We start from the raw sequence: 21,782 nt of genomic DNA on the forward strand, positions 1-21,782 counted from the left end.
TTCACACCATCGGGTATTTTTTCCATGCACAGCTTGTGCAATGTTTTTTCGCTCTTTCTCACTGAAGGATGGGTACATAACATGGGAAGTGAGGAACATGGGATGATAAGATGTACCAGGCTGAGAATGTTTATGGTAAGGCTGGAAACCGCTCGGTCTTGGAAAAACACAATGAGATTTGGCCAGTCTTTAGCGTGTTCTTTTCAACATTGACCTGGTACGGCCAACGTTTGAACAGCAACTTACTGGATGGGAGGGGGAGTTTCTAGAATTCTCCTCTCCAGTTTAACATGTATAAGGTAGTGGGAGCTTGACGGCTGGATAGAAGGAGCTCATCTGAAGAGTGGGGGGGGGGGACGTAAAGCCTTGCTCAGAACCTAATCCTGTTGTGGGCTGTTCGTTTTTCCGGTCATCCGGGTTCCATGACCTTGTCAAGCCCCATGGTGATGCATTTTTAATTCTTATTTTTAGCTTTGTATTGTGCATGCGTGAATAAGTCATCTCTATATATAAATATATTAGAACCACTGTTGAATTCTGTGATCAATATTATTTCATTGCTGTGATCATTTTCAGAGTTGCACATATGTTTCTGCATCTGAAATAAAAGCTCAAATTTTTTTTGTGCACTAGACTTGAGAAGCGTCTTAATAAATTCATTACTCGGACTAAGAGTGCTGCATTCCTGGCATTCCTTTTATTTCATCTCCTCTTAGTCTGCAGTAGAGCAGAACAAGGGCTCGGCGACTAGAGATGGCACATAAGACCCCGGAAGACACTGTGGACTTCTTCAGGGGAGGAGCACGCTCAGAGGGAACCCAAATAGGAAGAGACTTTCTCATCCAGAACTCTTACATCCAGTTTGACACAGAAAGCCACAAGGTGACATCAATGCAACCTGTAAGTACAGTGGCCCCTCCTGCCCCTGTCAAGACTTCCAAAAAGCCTGTTACTGAATTCGCTGGACTGCCACAAGGCAATGGCTGGCCCTGAAAACCAGTCTCGGATGTCCCACCCTCCGGCTCAGCACCAAAACCTGCCAGAGCCAACACACTATCTTTGACATCAACCTCCTCCTCGTCTTCTGAAATGTTGTGACCATTTCGATCTCAATCTCTGCACACACAGCTTCAGCTTTGAGGCCAGCTTCCACCTTTGCCTCGGCACCGACCAAAGCACACCGACCGGAAGCTTTGGTCTTGAAATCCAAGGACTCCACCTCTTCAGAGCCGAAATCGTCTGGGCAGTGCTCGGCCGCACCTCCCCCTGTGGAACCAGTTTTGAAGACCATGGACGCTAGTCAGCACAGACTCCACATCCAGCAGCATACAGAGCTCATCATTGCTCCCCCGTTACTTTTAAATGTAACCTCACTTTACAGGAGGCCCCGGCACATCCTCTCCTCCAAAAAGAGCCAGGGACAAGGCTACCATTATACACAAGCCTCTTCCTCCACCACCACAAGCCTCTTCCTCTACCACCATCCCTACCCCCAGCCCCACCTCCTACACCCTGACCATTCACCTGCTTCTCCCGCTGTGGGTTTTTTACACCACAGGGTTTCCCGCCATTCACAGGGAGTGATTTAGGTGGGACACAACGTGACCCAGATCCTTGAGATACACATGACCCTGATCCTATGTTAGCCACAGACCTAGATCTGTACTCTGCACGACCCTCACTGCCAGAGGATGCTACATTTTACAAGCAGGTCATAGCCCGAGCCGCCGCTTTTCACTATATCCCCCTTCACTGCGACCCCCAGTGAGCAAGACTTTTTATTGGATACCCTAAGGTCAACACATATGAATATCTAGTTCCTTCCCATGCTTCCTGGCATGCTTCGACATGCCGACAAAATCTTTAAGGAACCAGTTTGTGCTAGGGTTATCACCCCTAGAGTTCATTAAAAAAAGAAATTACAAACCCGCTCCTCCTGATCCACCATAAATGAGGTCCCAGGTCCTTCCGGATTCCATTGTGAGTACTACCACACGTAAGCGAGCCAGTAGTCAAGCCACAGGGGAGTCTTCTCCTCCAGACAAGGAGAGTAAAAATATAGATGCCGTAGGTAAAAGGATGACTGCTTAGGCTGCTAATCACTGGCACATTGCTAAATCGCAAGCCTTCTTTGCAAGATCTGATTAGGCTCACTGTGATGAGGTGGAGGACCTCCTCCAATATCTCCCAGATGAGCACCACAAAAGGGGGACAACAGGTTGTCACAGAAGGACAGGTAATTGGGAACAACTCTGTTAGATGTGCCCTTGATGCTGTAGACACAGCTGCACATGGCATCAACATTAGTATTGTAGGGAGACATGCCCTTCGGTAAGGAGCATCTTTTCAGCTCTCAAGTGGACTCCACCCTTGGGAAGCTGAAAAAAGACACTGATACAGCATAGGCCATGGGTGCATTACAGTCTCCCTCCCAAAGAGGTACTTTTCGTCACCCCACATTCAGAGATGGTTACAAATCACCATCCTCCAAAGCCTCGACCTCTCAGTGCAGGCAGCCTTCAAGCACCTACTCTTTTGGCTTCTATAGAGGCACCTATAGAGGTAACAACACACAAGGTAGAGGCAAGGGCGCCACCACCTGCGCCTCTCCATCAACCTCTAAACTTGGACTACTTATGTCTCCCTCAACCCCATTCTACACCTGTTGGTGCCGACTTCAAGATTTAATAGGTCAACATCACTACAGACCTGTGGGTCCTCTCCATTATCCAATATGGTTACTGTCTGAAGCTCATTACCACTCTTCCAAATATTCCCCCTCGCTCACAGGCTTTCTCTAGAACACCTTCTTCTCAAGCAAGAAGTATAATCCCTTCTTCTCAAAGGGCCCATTGAGCCAGTTCCGCTACCTCACCAAGGAACAGGGGTATATTCTCTATACTCTATACCTCATTCCAAAACAAAGACGTCTTTCTCAAGCCCATTCTGGACCTACTGCCCTTAAACCATTACATTCTTTCCGAACACTTTTACATGGTCACTCTTCAAGACGTGATTCCCCTCTTACAACAGGGCTACTTCGTGACCGCCCTCTATCTTAAGGACGCTTACTTCCATATTCCCACCCCCCTGCACACCGCAAATATCTCAGATTTGTGGTTGCGGGAAACCTCTTCCAATTTAAAGATCTTCCTTCGGGGTCACCATGCCTCCCAGGGTCTTCACAAAGGGCTTAGCTTTAGTGACTGCACCCATATTCCCTTACCTAGATAACTGACTCATCAAAGTTAGCACGTTGGCACAATGCCAACGTCTCACTCAGATGACGGTAGAACTTCTGCACAAGTTAGGTTTCACACTCATTTTTCACAAATCCTACCTTCAACCTCTCCAGATACAGCCCTATTTAGGAACTATATTCAGAGCACAATTGGGGCTAGCATACCCCAGTCCAGCTCGTGTTAAACATTTCATGGCTCCTCCCGCAGTTTCGAGAAAACTTCATACACGGTTAAGCCTGTTAAGGATGATGGTTTCCTGTATTGCCATTGTTCCTCATGCCAGACTTTACATGCGTCGCCTACAGCACTGTCTGTCTTGTCAGTGGACTCAATCACAGGGTCACTTGGAAGATTTAGTGTTTTTAGTCCTCCATACTCACCCACTCTCTGCAATGGTGGAAGACCACGAACCTATTGAAAGAGGGCCTTTTCTGGACCCTGTGCCCAGATCGCTCTGACGAGACACACCTCAAAAAGGCTAGGGCGCTCACCATCAAGAGCTCTCAGTACAGGCACATTAGGGTCGTCATCATCAATCCCTACACATTAACTTCCTAGAGCTATCAACTTCTAGAGCTCCAGGCAGTATTTCTAGCCCTGAAAGCATTCCTTCATCACCTCTCACAAAGTTGTCCTAGTCCGCACAGACAACATGACAGCAATGTGCTATCTTCAGAAACTGGGGGATATGTTCACGCCAATAGTCACAACTTTATGGGGTCTCCACCATCACATACACCTAGTGGCAGAGTATCTCCCAGGAACAGAATGTTTTTGCAGACCTGCTCAGCAGGATGCAGCAACAAGTCCACAAATGGGAACTCCACCTGCATGTCCTTCAAAATTACTTCTGGAAGTGGGGCACACCTCAAATAGATCTTTTCCACACAGCAGAAAACACAAAGGGCCTCGTTATGACCCTGGCGGCCGGCGGTAAACTGGTGGTAACACTGCCAACAGGCTGGTGGTGTTCCGCCAGCTATTATGACCATGGTGCAATAGTTACGGCCATACCGCCGGCCCCTCCAGTATACTGCCAGGCTTCCGCCTGGCGGTCATAATCCCCAGGGCAGTGGTGCAAGCACCGCTGCCCTGGGGATTATGAGTCTCCGACTGCCAGCCTGGCCACGGCGGTAAACACCGCCATGGAAAGGCTGGTGGGAAGGGGGACTTGGGGTGCCCCTGGGGGCCCCTGCACTGCCCATGCACCTGCATGGGCAGTGCAGGGGTCCCATGCATAGCCCCGTCGCGCATTTCACTGCCTGAATTTCGGGCCGTGATATGAGCAACGGGTGCTACTGCACCCGCTGCACATCAGCATTGCCGCCGTCTCTATAACAAGCCAGCAGAAATGTTGATGTGACTTTTCTGCTGGGCCAGCGGACGGTAACACTGTTACCGTCCGCTGGCCCAGCAGAAAAGTCGTAATAGGGGGCCAGAAATACCGGCAGCACTGGCGGTATTCTGGCTCCCACAGCCTCTGCGATCTTTTGAAAAGACCGCCGAGGTTGTAATGAGGGCCAAAGTGCCAAAACTTTGTCTCCAGGTATCCACATCCTCTATCCAAGAGCAACGCTCTGTGGATGAACTGGTCAGGGACATTTGCCTATGCTTTTCCTTCTCTCCCTTTCATTCCCTTTCTAGTACGACGGATCAGGCACACGTCTCTCAACATGATTCTAGTAGCTCCCACATGGTCACGCCAGCTCTGGTTCACCACCATATTGGATCTTTCAGGAGTTGCGCACTAGAGGCTTCCCATCAGGCTGGACCTTCTCACGCAAAACCAAGGTCCGGTCAGACATCCAGATCCCAAATCACTCAACCTTGTGATATGGCTCTTGAGGTAATCATTTGGTTACCTGGTCCTCCCTGCAGAATGCATGGACATTCTCAGAGAAGCTTGTAAATCCACTACCAGAACATGTTATGCTGCAAAGTGGTAACACTTTGTTGCTGTCAACCCAAACACATTAATCCCATTAAAGCTACTGTTCAACACATTGTCTGCTACTTGCTTTATCTACAAAAAGCTTATTTAGCTTACCCTTCCTTTTGCTTACATCGCTCAGCTATAGCTGCATATTTACAGAACAGACAACATATATACATCTTTAGGATTCCAATAATCAAAACATTAATTAAAGGTCTTAAACAGGTCATTCCACTAAGATTGCCCCTGCACCATCTTGGAACCCAAACATTGTTCTTACCAGGCTTATGGGTCCTCCTTTTAAACCACTTCATTCATGTCCTTTTCAGTACCTCTCATGGAAAGAGGCTTTTTCAGTCACTCACATCACTCCGAAGTGTCAGTGAGCTCCAGGCCCTAACCCTGGAAGAACCATACTTCTAAATACATCGGGACAAGGTGGTTCTTCGTACCAATCTGAAGTTCCTCCCTAAAGTGGTCTTTCAATTTCTTATTAATCAGTACATTGAGTTGCCTGTCTTCTTTCCGCAACTTGACTAATTTGCCGAAAAAGCCCTTCACACTTTAGATGTTAAACGTGCATTAATGTTCTACATTGACAGAAATAAAGAGTTTAGAAAGACTAAATAACTGTGTTGCTTTCTCCGTACCACATAAAGGCAATTCAATATCAAAGAACAGCATAGCTAGGTGGATAGGAAAATGTATTCAAACTTGTTATATCAAAGTAAAAATACAACTTCCTGTTACTCCCAGAGCACACTCTACCAGGAAGAAGGGAGCCACTATGACTTTCCTTGGAAATATACCCAGAGCTGACATTTGCAAGGCAGCTACGTGGTCTAAAACACATACATTTACAAAACACTATTATGTAGATGTACTTGCATGCCAACAAGTCAGTGTAGGCGAAGCAATACTAAAAACACTTTTCCAGTCAACTGCAGCTCCCACAGGCTAGCCATTGCTTTTCATGGAGGGACTGCTTTACAGTATATGCAGAGCATGTGTATCTACAGCCGCACATGCCATTCAACAGAAAATTTTACTTCCCCAGTAGGCATCTGTTTATGGTATGTTATGCTGTAGATTCATGTGTGCCCTCTCCCCTCCCCATACGTCTGTGGCAGTTTCAGTTATTTTATACTTGTATATAGTTGTACATATGTAATTACATTTGCTTGGGCATCTCTTTCTCCACACTTCCTCTACACTCCCTTTCTCACCCACCTGCAGGAAAACAGTCTAACAAAGGAGTCGATGCCCATGCGCAGCATCACAGAGACGTCACTCTATCCCTTGACTCAAAAATGCTTCTTTGAAGAAAAACAACTTTCAACACTCCAAACCCAACACAAGATGGCAGGAGCATGCAGAACACCAGCCACACATGCCATCGAATTAATGTTACTCAACTGCCACAATGGTTCTCCAATGCTCTTACTGTATAAAGCATAAAATTAGATACTGGTATGATACTGTTGATAACCCTGCCAGAAACCCATTGTCACCAGAGAAAAGAAAATGTACTAACCTGTAACAATATTGCTAGTGTGACCGTTCCAATCCACTTAAATAAACAAATTCAGACCACAATTCTTGCACTACAGGGGGCAGTACTACATGCCACGAACAGATGTTTACTGGGTAAGTAAAATTTTCTGTTCTTTAAATCAGCCTAATTTTTTAAGAACAATGAATGCATCCATCTCTTTATTATTTAAACCAACCTGTGCTAAACATATTTTTTACTTAGCCTGTAGCTGAAGCGCCATTCACTTTTGCAATGGAGTTGGACGATTTGCCTAAAGAGAGGCTGAAAGAGCTAATATTTGAGGAAACTGCTCGATTTCAGCCTGGATATTGACTATTGTGTGTGCAAGTAAGTATTGAATCACCAGTCTGTTGTTACTAGTGTGTAGAATTATAAGGAATTTGTGGTTGTTTGTTATGGCATGACGTAATAAATGTGACTACCATGCAAAAATAATTGTTACAATGATGGATACGCACTCCCTGCATGAGTTCCAAAGTATGTTTAACACCTTTGCGTACCAAACAGTGCTACAAGGTTTGCAGAGATTTTGAAAATGTTTTTCTTTTTCAGTCCTGTTTTTTTCACAACAGTTCTCTTACTATCCAAATGAATGTTCAGCATTTCTGCACTCTAGGTCAAGTAGTAATTCAATACTGTTGACAACGGTAATGTGCAGGTTCCAGGAGGGTCATTTTTAGGTCTCTCCTAAAGACCTCTTGTGTATCATACTAAAAGCTTGCAGAGAACTTAGAACCAGCCTGTTGTTTACCTCTTCTGTGCTTTGTCACATATTTGTCTGCTTATTTTTGGGTGGCTTTCCTTCCTCTACTTTTATTTGTCCTTCCTCCGAAGCATTGCTTCTGATGGATACAACTACCTGTGGATTCCTCACCTCATGAATACTCCCATGGCGCCAGCATTCGACGGAAATCTTCTTACTAGTCTCTGCACGTCGACGAGGACGTCACTGTCGCCCACGCGACGCCGTCTGACGTCATACAGGCAATAAGAGGTCCTCGACGACGTGCGGACGTCAGTTCCCTTTTTTCCGTGCATTCGAAACGGTTATCTTCGAGGGAGCAACTGTTACTCTTGCGGTTACAGTGTATATCTTGCTGCGTACTCTTTCTCTGTGGAAATAATGTCGCAGAGAAAGTCTGGATTTAAGCCTTGTCGTGAGTGTGGAGGCAAGATGTCGGTGACGGATCCTCATTCCGATTGCCTTTGGTGTTTGAGCTCCGACCACGACGTCTCGACTTGTGATTCATGTCAGCACATGAATCCGAAGGCCCTTAAAGAACGTGAGGCGAAGCTGTTTATGGCCAAGTCAAAGGAGAAGCATCACAAGAAGTCTTCTCCAAGACATCGGCGTCATCGAGACTCCCGGCGCCGTAGAGAATCTCGGCGTCATTCAAGGGAGGCTCGTTCCAGGTCTCCGGATCGGCGCCGAAGGACATGGGAGGTCAGCCCCACGGTGACGCCGCATCCTTCGACGCCGTTGCCCTCTCCGGCGTCTCCAACTTCGCCTGGACAGGCGTCGGTGATTGAGGTATTGGAGCCTCAAGTGTTTTCTCCGGCGCAAACGCCGAGGCCGGCGTCGGGGTCGCCTCCGAGACAGGCACCCCAGTATCCGGCTTTTCCCACCCCTGGAGCCGATAGTTCCGCATTCTTGAATGCGATGTATGCCATCTTCCAACAGATGGCTCCAGGGGGTGCTCCGGCTGGGCCTTTGGCCTTTTCTTTGGGTGATCCTGCGCCTCTTCGGCCGGCACCCTTTATGCCCTTTCTCCCGTTTGGGAACGTGGGCTCGGCGCCAGTGTCGGCGCCGGTGGCCGCTCCGGTGGCTTCGGAGGGATTGGCCCCAGGGATTTCCATCCCGTCGACGTCGAGATTTCGGCCTGTGACTCCGGTGGGTCCATCCGTTTCAACTGCTCTTCAGTCGGCGCCGAAGTTACCTGTGGCGCCGGATGCGGCGTCGGTGGCTTCGGAAGATCGGCGCCGATCTCCGACTTCGGCGGAGGTATTGTCGACTCCGCGGATTGAGCAACGACTGCATTCAAGGAGGCGTGCTCTCCGGGTACTAGAAGAGCAGGAGTACCAACGAGCCCTAGAGGAAGGAGAGCTAGAGGACTCGGGTGATGGGCTGCGTGGACTGGAGTCGGCCAGTGGGCTGGACACTTCCCCTGAGTGGGACCTTTCGTCCCCGGGGGAATATACTGAGGAAGCTGCTTCCTTTCATACAGTGGTACGGAAGGCAGCTAGTTTTTTGGACCTGCCTTTGCCGGTGGTGGAGGCGAAACAAAACCTTTTGACAGAGGTGTTGCATCCGGCCTCAGCCGCGGCGGAGCCTCTGTTACCTTTTAATGACGCTCTGCTGGATCCGGTTTTAGAGGTGTGGAAGAGGCCGGCATCTTCCCCAGCAGTTCACAGAGCCGTGGCCAGGAGGTATCGGACGGCTCCAACTGATCCTGGTTTCCTATCTAGGCACCCTACGCCGGAGAGCTTGGTTGTGCAGGCCTCCTGTTCGTCCAAGTCAGCGCCTGGTTCTTTTCCGACGGTGCCTGGGGACAGAGATTCAAAAAAGCTAGAGGCGCAGTCGAAGAAGATTTTTTTCGTCCTGCAGTCTGGCGTTAAAAGCCACCAATGCAACCTGTATCCTGGGGAGGTATATTCATGCTCTGATGGATGACATCTCCTCTTCGTTTACAGAGCTTCCCCAGGGTCTTTTGGATCTTGTCTCTGATGCCCAGGCTGCTGCGACCCAAATTATCCAGACGGGACTGGATACCACCGACTCGGTAGCCAGAGCAATGGGCACAACTGTGGTGGAAAGGAGACAGGCCTGGCTCCGTAGCTCGGGCTTTTCGGCAGATGTACAGTCCACATTGTTGGATCTCCCGTTTGATGGGGACAAACTGTTTGGGGCTAAGGCTGATTCGGCCTTGGAACGTTTTAAGGAGAGCAGGGCCACGGCTAAGTCGTTGGGACTCCAAGCTCCTTCTTCCACGGCCTCTTCCAGATTCTTCAGGAGGTTTCGTGGATTTGGGCGTGGCTCTTCCTCCTCTTCCTTTCGGGGAAGATATCAGCAACCTGCCTCTTCCCATCCCTATAGATCTTTTAGGGGGAGGGGTAGGGTCCGCACCAGGGGAGCCTCTCAGCAGCACTCTGCCTCTTCCTCATCCTCTGGCGGGGTGCAGCAGGGGAAGCAGCCTTAGGCTTCCACCATTTCCCACTCACTCCTCTCCTGTAGGGGGAAGATTACAGCATTTTCTCACCAAATGGGAGACTGTTACGTCGGACACTTGGGTTCTCAGTGTTGTGGGAAAAGGCTACACCCTTCCCTTTCGGGAGTTTCCGCCCCTCATCCCGCCCCGCCCTTCGTATTGTTCACAAGAACACCTCCTGTTGCTAGAACAGGAGGTAGAAGTCCTCCTTTTAAAGGGCGCGGTGGAGTTGGTCCCGGAGCAGGAAAGGGGTCAAGGAGTTTACTCAAGGTATTTCCTGATTCCCAAGAAGGATGGTCGTTTGAGACCAATTCTGGACCTGAGGATCTTGAATTGGTTCCTCAAGCAGGAAAAGTTCAAGATGCTGACCCTAGCACAGGTGCTTTTGGCGTTGAACATGGAAGACTGGATGGTGTCTGTCGACTTGCAGGATGCTTACTTTCATATCCCGATACTCAAGTCACACAGGAAGTATCTCCGGTTTGTGGTGGGATCGCAACACTACCAGTTTGCGGTCCTTCCGTTTGGTCTTACTTCAGCACCTCGAGTCTTCACGAAGGTGATGTCGGTGGTTGCGGCAGAGCTCAGAAGGAAGGGGATAGCAGTATTCCCTTACTTGGACGATTGGTTGATCAAAGCCAAGTCCCCGGAGCTTGTGTTGCGTCATCTGCAGTCAACAACCCAGTTGTTGTTCGACCTGGGCTTTTCGGTGAACGAGCCCAAATCTCACCTAGAGCCCTCTCAGCGCCTCCTGTTCATAGGGGCAGTACTGGATACAACATTGGGTCGGGCCTTTCCTCCGCCTCAGCGGATTCAAGATATTCAGGATTTGGTTCCAATGTTTCGAAATGGAGCGGTAGTTCCAGTCCTCAAGGTCCTTCGTCTGCTCGGTCTTTTTGCCTCCTGCATTCTGTTAGTCACGCATGCTCGCTGGCACATGAGGGCTCTTCAGTGGTGCCTCCGAAAGCAGTGGTCTCAACACTGAGGGGATCTAGAGGGTACTGTCAAGATCTCCAGAGATGCTGCTGTGGATTTGAAGTGGTGGATTGCAAGCAACAATCTTTCACAAGGAAAGCCGTTCCAGCAGTCGCCACCAGTGGCCACAGTCATAACGGATGCTTCCACTCTAGGGTGGGGAGCTCATCTGGGGGATCTGGAGATCAAAGGTCTTTGGTCTCCAGAGGAACAGATTTTTCACATCAATCTGTTAGAGTTACGGGCTGTACGTCTGGCTCTCAAGGCCTTCCTCCCTTCCCTTCGTGGTCAGTCGGTACAGGTCCTAACGGACAATACTACCACGATGTGGTACATAAACAAGCAGGGAGGAGTGGGGTCGTACCTTCTCTGCAGAGAAGCTCTTCGACTATGGTCCTGGGCAAAGGACCATCGGATTTGCTTGATAGCAAACCATCTGGCCGGAGTTTTGAATGTGCGTGCGGACAGTCTCAGTCGCCACTTCTCGGCAGACCACGAGTGGCGTCTCCATCCAGATCAAGTCCGTTTAATCTTCCAGAAGTGGGGGTTTCCTCGGGTAGATCTGTTCGCCACTCGAGAGAACGCGCATTGTCCGTTGTTCTGCAGCCTTCAGTATCCGATGCAGGAAGCGTTGGGGGACGCGTTTCAAATGACCTGGTGCGGCCAGTTGCTTTACGCGTTTCCTCCCGTACCCTTGATTCCTCGAGTATTGAGGAAGATTCGCCAAGACCGGGCTCTAGTAATCTTAATAGCTCCGGATTGGCCAAGGAGGGTGTGGTACTCCGACCTTCTCCAACTCTCAATGTGCCCGCCGCTCCGTCTCCCTTTCAGGGCAGACCTCCTCTCACAGTCGCTGGGGCAGGTTCTACACCCCAACCTCCAGAGTCTGCACCTACATGCCTGGAGATTGAACGGGGCAACCTGAGTTCCTTCTCTCTCCCGCCTGAGGTAGTGGATGTTATATTAGCGGCCAGGCGACACTCCACTAAATCTATCTACGCTAATAGGTGGTCTAAATTTGTTGCGTGGTGTGGAGAGAGGCAGATTGATCCTTTACATGCTCATCTATCGGACGTTTTGTCTTTTGCTCTATCTCTGGCGCAGAAAGGTTGTGCAGTGGCTACCATTAAAGGTTATTTATCGGCCTTGTCAGCCTTCATATGTCTTCCAGACCAACCATCTTTATTTAAATCCCCTATTGTTATCAGATTCTTGAAAGGTCTTCTAAATCAATATCCTCCAAAGCCATTCGTTCTGCCGCAATGGGATTTGTCCTTAGTCCTGACTTTCCTTATGGGGTCCCCTTTTGAACCTATGCATTCTTGCCCCTTGAGGTATTTGGTTTTAAAAACAGTCTTCCTGATAGCTATAACATCAGCAAGGAGAGTGAGTGAGTTGCAGGCCTTATCAGTAAAACCCCCTTATACAACTTTTTATGGGGATAAGGTGGTGTTGAGGACCAAGGCTGCTTTCCTCCCGAAGGTTGTTTCACCCTTCCATTTGGCTCAGGCAATTACTTTGTCCACGTTCTATCCTCCGCCTCATCCTTCCAAAGAGGAAGAAAGACTGCACCGTCTGGACCCAAAGAGAGCGTTGAGCTTCTTTATCGATAGAACAAGGGATTTCAGGCTGGAGGATCAGCTGTTTATTGGATACGTGGGCAAGAGGAGAGGAAAGGCAGTCCACAAGAGAACACTATCCAGGTGGGTTGTTCTTTGCATTAAAATATGTTACTCTTTGGCAAAGAAGGATCCTCCTGAGGGCATTAGAGCTCATTCCACCAGAGCTAAGTCGGCCACTTCGGCCTTAGCCAGAGGTGTTCCTGTGGTCGACATCTGCAAGGCCGCAACTTGGTCGTCCCTTCACACTTTTGCAAAACATTACTGTTTAGATTCTGAGGTTAGAAGGGACGGCCATTTTGCACGGTCAGTGCTGCAGGATTTCTTGGTTTGACCATTTAGGCACCCACCGCCGGGCGTGGTACTGCTTTGGGACTCTATTCATGAGGTGAGGAATCCACAGGTAGTTGTATCCATCAGAAGAACGAGTTACTTACCTTCGGTAACGACTTTTCTGGTGGATACATTAGCTACCTGTGGATTCCTCACGGTCCCACCCGCCTCCCCGTTGCCTTTATGGTCTTGCCAAGTAATCCTTGAGTGCGCTCCTCTTGGTCTTTGAGGGTGCAATAGATGTATATATAATATATTTATATATATATATGTATATATCTTTATGTATATACTTGGTGTGTGTATATATTTGTAAAAGAGAGAGTTTTATATATATATATATATGTACATAAAAGATTTACAGTTATTCATACAATGTGGTGTATTTTTACAATATAATGGATGTTGCCTTGCTCTTTCATTGCATTGCCTGGTTGTTCTCATGCACGTAAAAAATGATTGGTACTGACGTCCGCACGTCGTCGAGGACCTCTTATTGCCTGTATGACGTCAGACGGCGTCGCGTGGGCGACAGTGACGTCCTCGTCGACGTGCAGAGACTAGTAAGAAGATTTCCGTCGAATGCTGGCGCCATGGGAGTATTCATGAGGTGAGGAATCCACAGGTAGCTAATGTATCCACCAGAAAAGTCGTTACCGAAGGTAAGTAACTCGTTCTTCTTTACCATTCTTTTGATTGGATGACTTGTTTCAGGGAACTACGTTTAGCTTTTTCTCTCAGCAGTCTGTGGAGAGTGTGTCTGCCTATTGTGCTGCCCCCTCTCAAATGTCTGACCTCCACACACTCGTGTTGCTCCCTCCTACCCAAGCATGTCATCACACATGCTGGCATACTTGGAATGAAGTGGCGGCTAGCAGCCTTTTTTTCCTCATAGCATTAGCAAATAGTGCAGGCAAAGACAATAGGTCAAAAAGGTGCAAAGCCTTTTGGCTTTTCCAACGCTTGATTAGTCAGTCACCATTGCTATTTTATTAAGGAATCTTTGGTGGGGCTTAAGCACATTTCCCCTCTCAAAGTTCGCAAGGTTGTATACTATACAGATGTTTTATTTTCATCTATATTTGGAATATGTATAGAGTGTATAAATAACCACGGAGAATGGTGGAGTTCTTTACAGAATAAATAGGGCAGGTGTACCAGATTGTCATCGGCCAGACCCCAAGAGAGCCTTGAGCTCGATTGTACCAAAGTACGTTGGGTGAAAGATCAGCTTTTCTGGGGCTCTCTAGGGCAAAGAAAGGCAAGGCAGTATGATACCGGACTGTGCCAAATCAGATGGCCCTCTTTATTAAGATTTGCTGTGGATTGGCCAAGAAGCAGCATAATGAAGTGCTCAGGGGCCCATTCCACCAGGACCAACACTACCGCAGGGACGAGCTTGGTTGTGGAGCACAGTTGGTGACACTGAGTCACAGGCTTCAACTTTGCGTCACACTGGGGGCTCCATGCACGTGTTCATAAAGGGGTAATGGGCAGCGATCCAGTGTGATTTAGGTCTCTTTGACAAACTACACAGAGTACCAGGCCTTGGATGGAGTACACGAGGAAGAGTAATAACCAACAGCTTTGTTCTGACAGCAGCTTTGAGTGACAGCCTGCACTCTCAGTGAAGCGGTCAAAGGTAAGCCTGGCCGCCTTTTTCAAGGGGGAAGGGCTGCACTGTCTATAGAGAGATGTTGCAGCTTTGTGTTTTAATTAGAGAGACTTGGTGCAGCATGCACTACTCCGATCCATTGTGACTGGTCGGCTGCAGGAAGTTCTTGCCTGATCAAAAATAGGCTTCTCATATGATGAGCATGTGAGAGGAATTTTCATCCCCTATAGTTGTCCACACTGATTGCTAGTGAGCATTCTCACAAGAGACTGGTGATGCACCAACCTCTCAACAAAGAGAGCTTGAAGACTGTGCAGCCAGTTCATTTGGCCTTCTCTCAAGGTAAGACAGGTACCATTGGAGGAGAGGGAATGCTATAAAATACCTTCTGGAAGCACAACACAAGAGGCACCGAGGTAGTCAAGTTGGGCAAAACCATCTCCAATACAAACATTTGTTGTGAGTTGTACGTGGCCGATCCTACATCCAGGGAGTTGAACACCAGCATCATCCTTTGTAGGCAGAATTCTCCAAGGGTGTCAGGTCTGACCAGAGCCCAGCATCTTCTTATCATTATTCTTTTAGATGGCAAACATCTTTTTGGCCGTCAGTTGAATACAATTTTTTAAAATAAAATTGACACTCCTACCTCAAAGGCTATGGGGCACTCCGAACACAGACTAGCAAGTCCTGGATTTGGTGTCCACAAACATCAAAGAAGTGGGAAAGCTGCAACTACACCTCAGTGTGCTGGGTACCAGCATCCCCTTCAAGAGGACACAAGCCCAGAAGTCCTATTCCTCTGGAGGATGCAGGGACACCAGAAGAAAAAGGTAGAGATTGCTCTGGCAGGGGCACTGGCATTTCCAAGCAGTGACTTAACCAATAATTCCTTCTGTCAATTCCCAATCTTACAACACCTGTTTGGGGGACAGGTGAGGGAAGGGGGATTTAGGGGAGAATTTGGTTATTCCTTCCCCATGGAGAGGAAATAATCTGACAAGATGAACCAGTCCATACTACAGCAAGGATACTACTTGAAGCTTCACACCACTAAATATGCCACTTCATCAAGCAATCAGTTAGGAACACCAATGACTGCTGCGAAGCGAAGTATAAGCATTTCTCATCAAATGTGCTGTTGAGCCAGTGCACATACACCAGCCTCGACAAAGGGTGTACTCTGTATTTTCTCATGCCAAGGAAAGGTGGTACCTTGCAGCCTATCCTTTACCTAGGAGCATGAAACCACTGTATCCTTTTAGAGCAATCCAAGATGATAATCCAGCAGGAAGTCGTCATGCTACTCTGCATAGGAGATCACATGGTTATTCTCGGTCTCAAGGATACCTACAGTTACATCCACTCTTCATCTGGCATACCACCACTACCTTGGGTTTGTGGTATGTTGAAAGCACTCAGTTCAAAGTTATGCCTATGGGCCTTTGCAAAATGATTAGCAGTGGTTCCTTTATAGCTATGATGCAGTGTCATTCATGTGTTTTCCTACCTGAGCAGTTGGGTGGTAAAGAGCAGCAGCCATTAGCAATGCACAGGACACTCTAGCTGTGTTGCTACTGTGCAGGCTAGTGTTTAAAGTCAATGTCAGAAAGTTCCTTCTTTGTCCTCTGCTGATTCAGCTCTTCTGTGGAACAGTTTTAAACTCTCACGGGCAAAGCCTATCCAAATTTAGAGAGGGCAGTTGCATTTCATAGGCTGCTACCACTTTATTAGGCATTACGTCCTATAGCAGTGATAATGATTGAGACTGTTGAGGATAATTACTTGATGGATTGCTATAGTGCCACATGATCTGCTTCACATGTGTCCCCTACAGAAGTGTCCGTCAGTGCAGTGGTTTGTCTCAAGAGATAGGTCAGTGAGAAAATCTAGTATTGGTAGAACCCAGAGTTAACCACGGTGCCAAATGGTGGAACAAGACCATCTTGTTGCTGGGCAGCCCCTTCAGCTTCAGGGGACCATTTCCACTGACCCCTCGGTGATGGCGAGCCCTTCAGGATACCTGGACGCAAGAGCAACAAAAGTGTTACATCAGCTTTCTAGAGCTCACAGCCATTCAGTTGGCACTCAAACCATTTTACAAGCTTATTTGAAATAAAGCAGTCCTCAAGAGGACAGATAGTATGACAACCTTGTATTGCATAAAGACATAACATGTTACACACTCAAACCAGCTATCTTCATTAGTCTAATCATTTTGTCAGTAAGTAATTAGTAATCAGATCCAACTTGTGTCATAGCATCTCATGGGTAGGCAATGGATTTGTGTACCTGCCAAGCAGGACACATTAATAGTGTACGAGTGTAAGGCCAAGTACTTGAACACTACTTTCAAAGATGGGGTAAGCCCACGATCTATCTGTTCGCCATTACAGAAAACACAGAATGCCTCCAGTTACCCTCACCGACTGTCCAAGGGCAATGTGTACTATAGATGAACTGGTCGGAAATATTCCTCCTCTACCTCTGATCCTGTATGCAGTGAGGAAGGTCGAGAAGACATCTGACAGTTTCTTAATGTACCAACGTCGGCAAGAGCCATGATATTCAGTTCTTCTGACAATGCCTGTCCACCCATGCTAGAAACTTCCTGTTGGAGCAGATCTGGTAAGCTAGCATCTGGGTTAACTAAGAAATCCAAACCTTAGAGAAATAAACCTAATGTTTGACACCTGAGATCCTAGAGTTTGGGTACCTACGGCTACCAGAAGAATGCATGCTAATTCTTTGAGAAACCTGCAAACCTAACACGGTAAAGTGGTAACGCTGTGCGCATTATTTATTATTCATTTTATAAATAAACAAAGTTTCTATGAAAGTGCTGGTGCAGGACATAATTTATTTGCTTCACCTTGAAAGGCTGGGTCAACATACATTCCCATGAGGCTACATTTAGCAAAATCGCTGCTTGCATGCAAAACAAACATCCATATTTATTCAAAATCCTAGTCATTAAAGCTTTAGTGGAGAGTCCTAATTCAGTTTTTCTTTAACACTATCGGTCTTTGTGGAACCTCAGTGTAGTCATCACTAGACTAATGGGATCCCCTTTTATGCCATTAATCTCTTGTCAAATGCTATACCCTTCCTTGAAGGGAGCTTTTCTGGTAGCCATCATTCCTTAGTGACTTTCATACAGGTTCACAAGGACATAGTTGTCCTAAGGACAAATCCTCACTTTATACCAAAAGTGGTTTCAGTGTCTGCTCTTGCGAGGTGGATAGTCAAATGCTACCAAGCATGTTATGCTAAGGCAAAACAAACCTTGCTTTCTGTGCCCAGTGTGCATTCGACTAGAAACCCAGGAGCCACAGTAGGTTTCCTATGGAGTATACTACCGGCAGATATATGTAAGGCTGGTACGTGGTCAACACTACACGCTTTCACTAAACATTACTGTGTGGATATTCCAACTCACTAAGAACCTCATGTGGGGCAAACTGTGCTTAGAACTTAATTTCAGGCATCTGCATCATCTGCTTGCTAGCAACCGCTTAATGAAGAGTGCACTTTTAATCTGTGCAGAGCATGCTAAAAGTGGAAAACTTTAGGTACCCTGGAACTGTCTGTAGGTTATAGTAATCCACCTTCCTTCCTCCTCATACACAAGCTCATATGTTACTTTTTCTTAAATTATACATTTATTCATAGTGCACCTGTAGACATTTACTGCCCTCATATGCTTTAACCCACTTACTACACTCACCCATTATGGGGGAAAAATAAAGTCTTTTATGGAGCCTTTGACCTGGTGCATTGTGGTTTTCAGAGAGAAGGTAAAAGTTTACTCGAGACCAAAAACTTCTTCAAAGAAATACAGCCTGCAAATGTCCGTGCACAAAACTAGATGGCAGGAGGCTGGAAAGCATGTGAATCTACAGCACTACAAGCTACACACTGACACTTTCACGGTATGTAATATTTCCATTTTCTGTCGCACAGTTCAAATCAAGCTTGATTTGTAAAGTGCATTGTCATCCATGAGTATCCAGGCACAGCTAATGTGCAGGAACCTCCATACAGAGCTCTACTTTGTCTTCTTTAGTTGTTTCAGAACTTCACGACTTACTGTTTTCACATCCCAGGTCCAGCATCATCTATTAGATCGCAGGAAGTATGTTTTTTTCCCTTTGACTCTAGCTATAATGTTAACCTCTTCTCGAGGAAATTACTTTTAAGGCCTACTTGGCTGGTGGATTTAAGTTATTGCAGATGACCTGTACCTAAAATACATTTACTGTCTATAATCTAAACATTAGGCGTCTGGGTGTGACATTTGTAATTAAGGCTCCCTGTTTTCTGTTTTTACTCTTTATTTTAAATGCAGACAGAAACCCATTTATTTTCCTGTCCGCATTCATTTTCAAATGTGGTTAAAAACGGAAATCGTTTTTTTTTTTTTGTGTGTGATTATAAATGCAGTCAGTCATGGCTGACAAACAAATAAGCTGTGTGGATTGACACTCAAAGGGCTAAAAAAAAAAGTAATTTTAATAGAGTCTTAACTAGCAGTTACATTTCCCCCCTACAGGAACTGTAAGAATTGGTGGTTAGTTTCAAAGGCTGAGGCCTCCTATTACAGTGCCCCAGGGCACTTTAGCTAGTGGAGATGCCCGCCCTCTGGACCAAGCCCCACTTTCGGCTGCAGGATCAGTGGGAAAATTAGGTATAACAGGGAGGAGTGACCACTGTAGCTAAGACCACCCCTAGGGTGCCCAGAGCTGAAGTGACCCCCTCCTGGCAGAATCCTCCATCTTGCTTTGGAGGGAGGCAGCCAATAGGGTTAGGAATTAGCCCCCCTCACAAAAGAGAGTGGGCACAGGAAGTGTGTAGCCACCCTCGGGGACAGTAGCCACTGCCTACTGTCCTCTTACCCCTAAAATGCCCCTAAATATAGTATTTAGGGGCACCCTTGAACCTTAATCACCAGATTCCTGGCAACCTCAAGAAAAAAGGACTGCTAAGCCTACTACAGCAGTGAATACTCCAGACGACAACTGACTTGGTCCAAGCCCTACCGGCCTTCTAAGACCCCTGCTCCAAAAAGGCAACGCATCCTGCAGGACAAGTGACCTCTACAAGCCCCAAGAGGACTGCCTGCGCAGCAGAGGACCAAAACTCCAGAGGGCAGCGACCGTGTCCAGAAGAAAACACCAAAAGGACTCCAGAACCGCCCCGGATCCGAAAAGCCCTGTCCACTTTGCGCCCATGGCCCATTTCAGGTGGCTCACTGGTCCATACGAGGTCCCCAGGTGATTCCGACCTCAAGTCCATCCTGGAATGACCCCTTCTGGCCAGTGGGCCACCGCAACCGGGTTCGACTAAGATTCCCGATGCCTAAAGGTACCCCTGCATCCGCAGCCCCCTGGCCTTGGGGAATCCGATCAATGATCCAACAATGTCCAGTGGGCGCCTCTCCTTCCTGTCCACCCTTTGGCCTTCCGGAACCGACCCCCTGGACCCAGCGTGCAGCATCTTTGTGCCCCCGGGGTTCCCTCATTGAAAAACATTGGGCGCCCGACACGGTTTGCACCCTACACGCGGAAGCCCCTGTGCCGCTGAGGGTGTATGTTTGGTGCTGACCTGTGATCCTCCCTGACGCCAGCTTTCAACTCTGCAGTCTGCCGGCCCGTGTTGCTGGTGGTGCACTTTTGGGGTCAACCTGAACTTAGACCTGTGGACAACCTAACTAGCGGAGTGTCTGCTTTTATAATTGAAAAGTGTTACTTGGAAACTGCTTTACCTGCAAAACCCACACTAAGTCAATTTTGATACACATGATTGTACATCCTTACAACTGTGCTTACCTGCAACAAAGATCCTTTAGCTCTAGTACTAAATTAATAAAATATATGTTCGATGGCATCTGTCGCTGTAGATACACATGGTATGCATGAGCTCGCCATCTGGTGTTGGGTCGGAGTGTTACAAGTTGTTTTTCTTCGAAGAAGTGTTTTCGAGTCACGGGACCGAGTGACTCCACCTTCTGTGCTCATTGCGCATGGGCGTCGACTCCATCTTCGATTGTTTTCTTTCCGCCATCGGGTTCGGACGTGTTCCTGTCGCTCCGAGTTTCGGAACGGAAAGATAGCTGAAGACGGAAGATTTTCGACGGTATCGTTGCGATCCGGTTAGAGATAGACACATACGACGACGCGTTGAACATCGAAGCGCTTCGGTGCCCTTCGGGGTAGATTTCGGCACCCCGTCGGGGCCTAGTCGGCCCGACCGCGTGGAGGACAACGCCGATGGAACGGACCCCGTTTCGATTCTGCCCCGAATGCCACAACAAATATCCTTATACGGACCTACACTCGGTCTGTAATCTGTGCCTGTCACCCGAGCACAGCGAAGAATCCTGTGAGGCCTGTCGGGCGTTCCGGTCCCGAAAAACTCTGCGCGACCGTCGAGCGAGAAGACTGCAGATGGCGTCCACGCCAAAAGAGCGTCGACAGTTCGAGACAGAAGAGGAACAGGAGGAATCCTTTTCCATCCAGGATTCAGACTCCGACGAGCTACACTCTACAAGAACTGTGAGTAAGACGTCGAGATCAAACCTTAAAAAAGGAAAGAAGGCCCAGGGGACGCCACTGCCAACCGGCCATGGCTCCACCCAAATTCTCGGTGACCAACAATCGGCACCGAAAAAAGCCCATTCAGTGTCGAGATCGTCCGACTCCGGTCGAGACACCGGCACGCAGCCTCCTCGAGACCGAGAGACTGCTAAACAGAAGCATCGACACCGAGAGTTCGGTGTCGACACGGATCGACGCCGAGACAGTGGCGCCGAAGACCATAGAGGCCCAGAATTTTCGGCACAGAAAAAGAGGAAGGTTACCTCGGAGCCGAAAAAACAATCGACAGGGTTTTCGGAGCCGAAAAAAGCGACATCAGACCCTGTTTCTGGCTCCTACACTGAAGAGCATTCTATGTCTTCTCAAATGAAGAAACATAGATTTGAACAAGAACTGCAATCCACTGACGTGGATCACACGCAAAAGCGTATCTTTATTCAGCAGGGGACTGGGAAGATCAGTACCCTTCCACCTGTCAAACGAAAGAGAACGCTTCAGTTTACTCCTCAGCAACAAACAGCACAAAAGGTAACACCTCCTCCCTCGCCTCCACCTGTAACTCCGGCTTCGCCAACTTACACCCCGTCACATTCGCCAGCTCACACCGCCATGAGCCACGATGACCAAGATCAGGATGCGTGGGACTTGTACGACGCACCAGTGTCTGATAACAGCCCAGACACATACCCAACTAGGCCATCACCACCG

General features: G+C 47.9%; 1 protein-coding gene across 1 annotated transcript in view; it reads left to right on the forward strand.

The window, feature by feature from the left end:
* The window catches only part of MAPK1 (mitogen-activated protein kinase 1), a 324,545-nt gene that overhangs the window by 275,235 nt on the left and 27,528 nt on the right, over nucleotides 1-21,782 (forward strand). Inside the window, exon 8 of the mRNA XM_069215246.1 lies at nucleotides 6,932-7,057. Within this exon, the coding sequence (XP_069071347.1) occupies nucleotides 6,932-7,042 (111 nt within the window). The 3' untranslated portion in view covers nucleotides 7,043-7,057. The remainder of the gene's footprint in view (nucleotides 1-6,931; nucleotides 7,058-21,782) is intronic.

Source organism: Pleurodeles waltl, chromosome 11 (genome assembly GCF_031143425.1).
Source record: "Pleurodeles waltl isolate 20211129_DDA chromosome 11, aPleWal1.hap1.20221129, whole genome shotgun sequence".
Taxonomy (NCBI): domain Eukaryota; kingdom Metazoa; phylum Chordata; class Amphibia; order Caudata; family Salamandridae; genus Pleurodeles; species Pleurodeles waltl.